Consider the following 10,854-nt stretch of genomic DNA (forward strand, 5'->3'; position numbering starts at 1 on the left):
CTAAGAAGGAGATGTATCCGCTGTGCTCCCTCCATAGATGATGTTTCCGGACGGCCACCATGGAGGAGTAAGCAAGACAGGATCATCGGTCCCGGAGATATACACATCTACTGACATTTCAAGTGTTTATTTGAGTGATTAGCACCACTATGTCCTTGCTTAAGAGTGTACCGTATCTCTCTATTTTCTCCTAATGCAATCTTATTGTTTAAAGGACTTGTTAGTCTACAATGCCCTCAGAGGGGAGACAGGTTACTATATTCATTTGATTAATGGCTCTGTACCAAAGGGAATGAATGAAAAAAATATGTTATCCTGCTTCCTACAAGTGACTTTTTATTACTTTTATTTTCATGAGTATATTATTATTATTTTATGAATTGAGAAAAGTTTTCCTTCTGTTGTAGTGGTTCTTTGCTTCTTAGAATTTTGTGTTTGCTTTTGGCTTATTTAAGTTTCTGGTAAAAATTTGTTTTCAACATACTACATTAACAAGTCCTTACTCTGGAGGTCAAAGTTCACTAGCATTCCCAAGCTCACCTCTATGATGTCACTTCCTGCCCACATGGTATATAGCTCCCATTTTTACAAGCTATCACTGCTAGCCTATTACACTGAAGATGGAACACCTGTTCCGAAACATGTCTGTACTATAGGCTGCCATTAAAAACAATTTTTTTAAATCTGAGAGTGCTGGTCCGGCCTTCGGCTTTATTCTTCTACCCCTATGTATAACATATGTGAAATAATTCCTCAACTTTCCCCAAGGGGATCAATAAAGGAATATCTTATCTTATCGTGTATTGTCAAGTTTCAAGTTTCAAGTTTGGTTATTAATTATCACAATAAAATACACATACTTTACAGTGAAATGCTTGGTTCTGTATGAGCCCCAGAGAGTGTGCTTCATACAGTAAAAAAAAGTAAGTAAGAAAGTAAGTAAGAAAGTAAGTAAAGAGGAATATACAATATACATATTATACAATATACAGTACAATATACAATCTAAAGTACAACCTAGGTACAGTATAAGTACAGTGAGTAAAAATGAGTAAACAGTGAGGTACAATGCAGAAAATGAGGTACAAAACCTTGAGGTAAGGTGCAAATGCAAATGAGGTATGAATGTAGTGCAAATCTCTTTATGTAACAATAGGTAATTGTTTGTCTTATCTTATCATATCTTATCACTTGATTTTCAGCTTTTTTGGAAAATATAAATAGGTTAGATCTCTTTTAATTGAGAAAATGGTTATTATATGACATTTACAGTACATCATCACTGTCATCATCATCATCATCATCATCATCATCATCATCATCATCATCATCATCTCCCCCACCACCACCACCATCACCACTGTATAATCACCATCCTTGAGTACAAAGTGTTCTGGATAATGACGCTTACATTATTTCCTGCTATTCATTCAACTTATGTTTCTAGGCAGCAAGGATGCTGCTAGCTTGCTGATTTTGTCTTTCAACTTCCTATGGGCTCGTGACACTGTGATCTATGAAGGGAAATATTCCATAAATGTTTAATGAAAAACACCCCTTGTTCTATTTCTTTACAGATATCTTTGTTATAAAGGATAATGAGCTGTAACTAAACAGTTTTGTGCTTATACTGTAGATGCATTATTTATTTTGTTTGGGCATACAGTATTTACACTAGCTAGCATCTCCATCATGCAGATCTACAGCAAATCAAGAAACAAAGAAGTGAATAGAACAGTAGAGAATCTTCACAAATACCAGTCCAGTTCAGTTTACTACTGTGTATTATCCTAGATAGGACATCTGGCTTGCAGTCAGAAGTTCAAGTAATAACATACAGTAATACACAGATAAGAATACCATAGGCATACAAAGTCATCACCAAAGTTCTAGGTTACATGTTCAAATTAAAGGATCAATAGGCGGCCGCAGATTTGAGATTTCTTATTATATCTCGACAGTAATCTATAGTGCTAAAAAAAGTTTGACGTTTGACACCAATGAAAATGAAAAACATCTGTCGTTCTGGTAAGGAGCAGGAACTAAAACAACAACATCCAATCAAACGAACGACCAAGTGAAATGATTGGAAGAGCGAGCTGTCTATCAAACCATCTAGTAGAGCCATATAAAATACGTTTTATTTTTTTCCAAATTCCATTTAATTTTTTTCCAAATTCCGTTTTTTCCGTTTTAATATTTCAGAATTCTGTATTTTGCTTTGTACGCTCATTTTACCATCAGAAATAGTGTCTAATAAGTGGGAATGAATACATTTCCACAATTTAATAAGATATAACAGTCCATTTAATAGGGCTGTCTTAAATACTTCGAAGCTTCGTTCAATGGGCATGGGATTCGAGTATGAAAATAAAATTTGATTATTAAATATAAAAATATAAATGATATATATATATATTTTTGCAAAATCAACTCTGCCTCTCTTTGTTAACTACAACAAGCAATGCTGTTTGTTATTTAAGATGAGGTCGGACTCGGCACTGACAGATTTGTGTTCATTGTGCTGCTTTTATAAAGCCTCAAATGACGGCTTACAATATTTCATGAAAGCAAAGTGGTTTGTTTGTCTAAGATTTAAAAAGGTTTAAACTTTACAGCACTGACAAAGTTGAACAAAGTGCTGTACAAGTCCCACAACATTATATTTAAATTTTTTATTTATTTTTTTATACAGTTGATTCCATTTTTATTGCTCAATTCCGCGATTCTGTCCGCGATTCCGTGATCGCGGATTTCATATGGCTCTACCATCTAGTGACAGTATAACGGTGGCGCATACACATAGGTCTGCTGCTAACACATAACTGCCTGCTAGCTAATACATAGCTGCCTGCTAGCTACCTAGCGAGGTGTGACTTTGGAGGCATCCTGACACGTTCTGGTGGGGAAGGGTGTTGAAAATAAGCTCCGTCCAAAATCACCAGCCACCTATAGCTCCTTTAAGCAGGTTTACTGCATAGGGAATGAAGGGAGTTTTTTACTCCTATTGCGCTCGGACCAGGGTACTCTACTCCCGCCTGAGGGGGAGACTCAAACTCAGAATGAAGGAGGGTGGATTATATACAATTCAAACTCTCCTAGGGCATACTGAAAGAAATAACATTTTAATGTAGACATGTAGTGGTATTGCACCTTTACCTCATGGGCTAGTAACAGTTTGTTTGGCTTGTACACGGCTGGACAAAGCCAGCCCACGGCCGTCACCAACCCCAAGGGTGTGTGACATGAGATTTGTCGCAGCCGTTAATAAATCATTTCACTATGGAAGAGTTGAAGGATGGTGGTGGGAACCTTCTGCCCAGAGTGGCATGGTATGTGTCGTGGATTGGAGGATGAGAGGATGGATGAGGCACTGTGGTTGGTTGAAGGGTTTCACTAATGCAGTATGACAGCAAATGGACACTCTATGAATCTCAAGTATTAGCAAGAATACAGAATTTAAAGTTGTTCGAGTATACCCGGCTTTAGATACCATTGAAATACACTTTGTGGTATAAGATCACAATGAACGCAGCTTCCATCAGCAGTATATAAATCACATAAAATAAAATGAATTTGTAAGGCCCGACAACACACGTTAATGTCCCCATGGGCCGGACACGTCTTCTTTAAACAAGTCAAGAAGAAACATCACAATAAATCAAGAACAAAACAAAAACACCATGAAATACAAAAATTGTATGTAAAATAAATAAATGAATAAATGAATGAATGCAACACTCCCAGACATACCCCACGCGAAGGTAAGGAAAAAACTCACTAAAAACCTAGCAATAGGAGAAAAGCACCACAGGCAATGTGGAGGAGAGAAACCTTAGAAGGGCTGTTCAAGGGGGGATCTCCCTTCTTAGATGTCGGTGATAGTAGTGTTGCTATAACAGGCAAAACAGTGTTGGTAAGCAACTGGGGTACATAAGAATATTATAAATGGACTGCATTCATAAATGGACTGCGTTCATATTCATATCTTAGCCAAAGCACTTTACAACGTACACCTCACACTCACCCATTCAATCACCCATTCAATCACCCATTCGCTCTCCCATTCGCTCACCCATTCGCTCACCCATTCGCTCACCCATTCGCTCACCCATTCACTCTCCCATTCACTCACCCATTCACTCACCCATTCTCTCACCCATTCACTCACCCATTCACTCACCCATTCACTCACCCATTCAATCTCCCATTCACTCACCCATTCACTCACCCATTCACTCACCCATTCACTCACCCATTCACTCACCCATTCACGGTGGAGGCAGCAAGGTTGCAAGGTTGACGCCGACCTGCTCACCGGGAGCGGCGTCTCACTTAAAGGACACTCCGACGCTCTGCCGGGGAGGAGCCGGAATCGAACCGCGTATCTTCCGATTACCGGCACGACCGCTCTACCTCCTGAGCCACCGTCGCCTCTATATATAATACGGCGTACAGTATCCACCACTTCCTCAACTGCTGCTACCTTCCCAGTTAAAAGCTCCCCCTGCAGCTATCAACAGCCTGTTAATAAACTGTTTTCACCTTTCAAGTGTGACATGACACGCTAAGTAAAAAGCCCACCTCTAATAATCAGCACCCCGTGGATTAGTCCTCTTGTAGGAATGTGTCTAACTGACATAACAACCTGTGATGGGTGGGGGATGGGAGGACGGAGGGGGATGGGGGAGGGGATTGCAGGCTGTCAATCAATCGAGGGGGCCTTTCAGTCACCGTGTAAGCGGTCTCCTAGCATGTAATGAGAAACCCATCTGATGACATTTAGTGGCACCCGAAACGGCGCTACAGCGGCGACGCGGTCGGCGTTCGGGAGTCGCCGGCGCGGCCGGCGGTAAGTTATGGAGCCGCCCGGAGTGAGAGGTTGTGAACACAGGGTTCTAATTCAGTAATCTGCCTGATGGATGGCTGGCCTGCCCTTTGCCAACAGTGTTTTCTAAAGGCAGCTCCCACATCTGTCAACAGCCGTGAGCCATAGGCAACGCTCGCTAAGGGGTTCAGCCATTCATCAGAGAATTTTATGACCGTGTCTCCCAGAGTGTGTGTGTGTGTGTGTGTGCGTGTGTGTGTGTGTGTCTGTGTGTGAGTGTGTGTGTGTGTGTGTCTGTGTGTGAGTGTGTATGTGTGTGTGTGTGTGTGTGTGTGAGTGTGTGTGTGTACGTGTGTGCAGTGAGGGGACGTGTATGATAGGAGGGGTGAGAGAGAGAAGGCATGGTAAGTGTATGTAGGATCGTAAATGTGATTCACGATGTAGTGCGACGTCGAACTGTGTGATGGGTGACATTGGCTCTCTGTACTGTGTGTGTGTGTGTGGCTGTGTGTGTGTATGCTGATACACGCGGTAGGTTGTGTGTGTGTGCGGCTACGCACGTAAGGTCGTGTGTGTGTGTGTGTGTGGCGAAAACAAAGGGGTCGACGGTAGATTGGGGGGAGGGGGCAGATGGATTTCGGTTCCACCCGGCGTGGGGGTTCATCTATCCTGGCGTAGCGGGAAGACAAAGGTGCGCCAGGGCATTGCTCAAAGAGATTCACGCCACCCCCGAGCTTCCATATTCCTCACTGCGCCGTCGCAGATGTTTTTTCCTGCCAGCCCAAGGGCACAGGTGGCCTTCAAATGAGCTCCCATCACTCACGAACCGCGGATGAGAGTGCGGCAGGCAGGCAGGCAGGCGGGAAGGGAGGGAAGGGAGGGAGGGAGGGAGGGAGGGAGGGAGGGAGGGAGGGAGGGAGTGTGCTCTGGGAACATGACGTGGGCGGGGCCGAGCACCGTGACCTATTAGCGGGTGACATGCATAATGAATCAATCTGTTATTCAGCTCACTGATGCTGACAGCGAAACGGGTGCCGCTCAAATGCAATATTTTTCACAGGAAGCTTAAAAGCGACACTCGGGAGGTTCACGCGCACTCTGGTGCCCCGCCGTCATATTTATAAACATACAAAACACCTCTCCGCGCGGCGAGTGGGAATCAGAGGTTTGTTGAGATGAAAAAAAGGGGAGGAAAAAAAAGGGGGCCTTGTTTTCACATTGAAAGGCACGGGGAGCTGTCTGGGGGGCGATCCGCTGACGCTGGCGGTAATGAGAAAGTCATGCATTCGTGGCTCCCGTAGATTGAGTCGCCGCTTGTACAGTATTCCTACGTAGCACATTGAATGTGACAAACCTCAGTGTTCTGGGGAAGGTTTCGTAATGTTCCATTAATGGCCGTGTCTCTCTTTCTCCCTCTCTCTCTCCCTTTCTCTGTCTCTCCCTATCTTTCTCTCTCTCTCTCTCTCTCTCTCTCTCTCTCTCTCTCTCTCTCTCTCTCTCTCTCTCTCTCCCTCTATCTCATTATCTCTCTCTATCTCTCCCTCTCTCCCTATATCTATATCTCTCCCTCTCCCTCTATCTCTCCCTCTCTCTATCTCTCCCTCTCTCTATCTCTCTCCCTCTCTCTCTCCCTCTCCCCTCCGCCCCAAGACGACTTACCTGTACAGCTTGACACTGGCCTCCTTCTCCAGCTGGGCCCAGAGTTGGTAACACTCCTCCATCATCTGGGTGTAGTAATCCTGCTCGTAGGCCTTGCGGATGATGCGCGTCTGGCCATGGGAGCTCCCACGGGAGTGAGGCAGGACAAACTGAAGGTGGCAAACAAGAGATCATCGCACAGCGCCTCCTGTAACCACTCTCATAGTTCACACTGTGTTGTGTTGACAAGGTCTCATGAATACGTTTTCAGGACCTCTTGTGAATCTTTATCTCTCAGTGGCTGCGGCCTCGCTATATGAATGCAATATTTTCTGAAGCACAGGACTGTGTGCACTCAACGGTAGGCTTTAAATGTTTCATAAGGCTTAAGAGCTTTGAAATATCTTGCATTCTTGCTTTGCATCCGCAATGAAGATTACAGGCCAGGCTAGTAGATAACTTATGGGCAGGGTAAACCTGGGTAAGACACCCCCTTATTATAGATAATAATATAGATATATATAGTGTCTATTAAATTAGATTAGATTAGATTAAAATGTATTGTCATTATACAGCACAAGTTCAGTACAACGAAAAGAAGAGTGCAAATGTAACAGTAATATACAATGTAGAGGTGATTAAACTGGGTATAAAATATATAAATGTGTACTACTGAGTAATAGTGCTAATCAGATGTATGTAGAGAGTTGTAGTATTAATATGTACAGTGATACAGGTATAAAGACACTATGGTAGTAAGTCATACTGGTCAGCAGCGTAACTAGTAAGAGTATAAGGGATATGTACAGATATAGATATAATATCTACAGATATGTCAAATGAATTGTATGCAGGTTTGTACAGACAGATGTGGATAGATAGATATATACGGTATATACAGCATTATTGTACATGCTATCATACAGAGTTATATGCAGACTACAACTTTGTTATTATAAAACTAAAAGTAACATGTTTTAAAGGGGGCAGCTTCCCTGGGTAGTCCCCCTAGAATGTAATGTATCAACAAGATGAACTAAATAACCAATACTGTCTCATTAGCCAAATGCATCATGTAAAAAGAGTTCAGTTTTATCCAAAACCTTCTCACTATTTATTTTATGTCAGAAGGTGAAGAAAGTCAAGCTATAGCGATGCTACAGAAATGTAATAGTGCTAGTAACTATATTCTCAGCATAACACTTTTTAAACCCATATAATGTCTTAGCATAGCTATTCATTGATGTCCATGGGGGGCTTCCTACCCCAAAACAGGGGGGGGGGTGTATTCCTTAAAAAATCCTACTCTTACACTTTCATGGGTCCAAGTATTTATTTTCTATTCAAACTAATAAAGACTCTTCCTTTCATTCCCACATTAACTATAAAAAGCTTATCTATGTGCATCCTTCTTTTTTTTTTTTTTTTTTATATTGGTCTTTTTCCCCCTCCATTTTTTCCTCCGATTTTCTCCCCATCCCAATGTTAGTCGTATGCCAATTCCCAGTCCCTTCCTGGTCGCTGCGCTTTACCCCCTACAGTCAGATCATATGGGAGAGTGGAGGCTACCACGTGCTTCCTCCGACACACGTCCAGCCAATGACCGCTTCTTTTCACCTGGCAGCGCGGATTCTCACTGAGAGGGCGTAGCGTGTGGGAGGACCACACTATCCCCCTCACGTCCAATCCGCGCTTAGCAGGCGCCCCGACCGAACTGTAGGAGTCGCTGTTTACAACGACCCGGACCCACCCCGCCAGCTTCTCCCACCCTCTGATACAGCCAATCGTATCAGTGCAGACGGCCAGCCAAGCTGGTGACAACCCCGGAGCTGTGAGCTGGATTCGAACAGGCAAATCCAACTCAGCTCCGGGGCTGGTGACGAACGCAATCTCCGCTCGACCACCTAACCGCCTCCTATGTGCATCCTTCTAAAGAAAGCTTCTCCCGAGTCCTCGGTCTTTGCTGCAGCTATAGGAAAATGAACGGACTATGAATAGATTGCGTGAACAAAGCCTTCTGATATACATTTCTCTCTCTGACATTTCTCTCTCCCTACCCAGAACTAGCTTAGCTTTGCAGATCAGGTCACCTGACGTCGCCAGCATCAGTGCTTTCATTCATTCATTACATTTATATAGCGCTTTTCTAGACACTCAAAGTGCTGTAGGGTGGAAACTGCCTCCTTCACCACCACTGTGTAGCACCCAACCTTGGGCTACGCAGGCTCAATGGCTGCCATACACTGGCACCAGGCACACATCACACTACACAATGGCTGAACGGCTCAGGAGACAGGGATTGATATCAGCCAATTAAGGGGTTCTCTGGTGAAACGCAATTTCCCATCGACCCCACATGTAGTATCAAGGACAAACGTACTGGTGAACGGGAAAGGGGCTTGTCATAAAGACGTGACAGTGTGAGAGCCGAGGTCTGTTGTAAATGTATTACATCAAGTTGCCTCTACGCTGTGGCTTTGGTCTACGGTACCTCCCGCACTACTAAAATGAGATGGATGCTATTCAAACACAAGCAAGACCATTACTGTCCAAGACATGATCTGAAATCAGATTTGAGTCCATTTAGTGGTCATAGGGTGAATGACAGGGGGGGGGGCTTCTTACCTCCATTGCCTATACCCTAGGAGGCCCATACTGTACGAACTTTGAACTCTGTTGCCTATACTCAATTTATACCCATCTATACTACCTACTGTCTACAACTGCCCTACACTGTAATCATAGTAATTATAATATTCACAACTACCTACCTCATACTATAGTTAATTTTGTTTATTATTTTATCTTACTTTATTATAATTATTTCTATTCACAACAAATTATATATATATACAGTTTTTTTTACATTGTTATTTCTATAGATTTATTGTTCAAAATAAAACTATTCATCCATTCATTCATAGTCTACCCATATAACTCTGTATGATAGCATGTACAATAGTGCGGTATCTGTATTATATATATATATACCGTATATATATTCTTACCGTATATATATCTGTCTGTATGCCTGGGCTGCATATAATCATCTTTACATATCTGTAGATACTATATCTATATCTGTACATATCCATTACCTACTCTTACTAGTTATGCTGCTGGCCAGTATGACTTACTACCATAGTGTCTTTCTACCTGTAACCCCAATTAACCTGAAACATGTAATATGAACGTCCTCTTGAAATTGGCGGGCTTAATTAATACATACTCTTCATAAATCTTTTCCATGTTTTCTATACGCAAACATCTTTTTCTTCAAAGTAAGCAGTAACTGATGGGTTCAGATAAATGTAATGGAGTAACAAGTATAAGATCTCCTTTGAAATGTAGTGGAGTAAAAGTACAAAGTTCCCTAAAATGAAAATAAAGCGCAAATACCTCAAAATTGTACTTACTGTAAAAATACATAATTACTTTCCACCACTGGGTGTATGTAGTAGGTTATGCATTTGAACATGAATGAGGTATAGGCACATTTCACAGTTAAAAAGGGAGTCAAATATTTGTGAGATTGCCCAACACTGCACAAGATCTGTTGTTATGATTGTACGTGCTGTGTGATTTGATTGATTGAAAACTTTATTAACAGATTGCAGAATGGGTACAGTACAGTACAGCTCAATACATACAATTGTTAAGGGGATGCAGACCAGAGAAATACTTTCGTCTTGTTTACATCAGGGTCCCCCATTTTCAATTCATCGTGATATGCTCTTTCATTTCTGTATACTGTACACTCGACGTGACTGTCTGTAAACGAGGGACACCTCAGTTGCCTTTCGGGTTTAAATAAAGGTTTGAAATGTAATTAAATAGGAACGCTCTCCTGCCCACTCCAGCCTCTCTCCAGCCTGCGACGCGCTGCAGCAGGCTGCGGCTTCCAGCTGTGAGTATTTGCACGACGCACCGCACTCTCTAGATCAGACCCAGTAGCCCTGCTTCACACACCTGCTCGAGTAAGAGAGTCTTCTTGTTCTTTTTCGCAAGTTGATACGCCGTGAAGGAACCCTGCACACCGGCGCCAATCACAATGCAATCGTAATATTCCGCGGTCGACATGTTTTGAAGTCTTCTATCCTTGGTACGCAGAGCTTTTGCCACCTCGTTTGACCCCCCGCGCCCACCACATAAGTAGGTCAAAGTGCTCGCGTTGCAGTTATGTAATAACAAGTTCTTGCAGCCAATGCGCGTCGACGGGGACGCGCGTTCCGTCTTTACGCTTTTACATCATATATATTTTTTATATAATTATTGTGTGTACTTGTGAGATTACGTAAAGTCAAGTCAAGTCAAGTGTATTTGTATAGTAGCCCAATATCACAACAAGTTGCCGCAATAGGAAAAAGGGAAGAACCTCAGATGGGCAA

General features: G+C 42.6%; 1 protein-coding gene across 1 annotated transcript in view; it reads right to left on the bottom strand.

Annotated features, from left to right (window-relative positions):
* Window positions 1-10,546, bottom strand: part of pipox (pipecolic acid oxidase) — a gene marked incomplete at both ends in the record, with an annotated part of 137,268 nt that extends 126,722 nt beyond the window's left edge. Inside the window, 2 exons of the mRNA XM_084315137.1 lie at window positions 6,488-6,636; window positions 10,436-10,546. Coding sequence (XP_084171263.1) covers window positions 6,488-6,636; window positions 10,436-10,546 — 260 coding nt within the window. The remainder of the gene's footprint in view (window positions 1-6,487; window positions 6,637-10,435) is intronic.
* Window positions 10,547-10,854: the final 308 nt, after the last annotated feature.

This window comes from Notolepis coatsorum (assembly GCF_963971535.1).
Source record: "Notolepis coatsorum genome assembly, chromosome: 1".
Taxonomy (NCBI): domain Eukaryota; kingdom Metazoa; phylum Chordata; class Actinopteri; order Aulopiformes; family Paralepididae; genus Notolepis; species Notolepis coatsorum.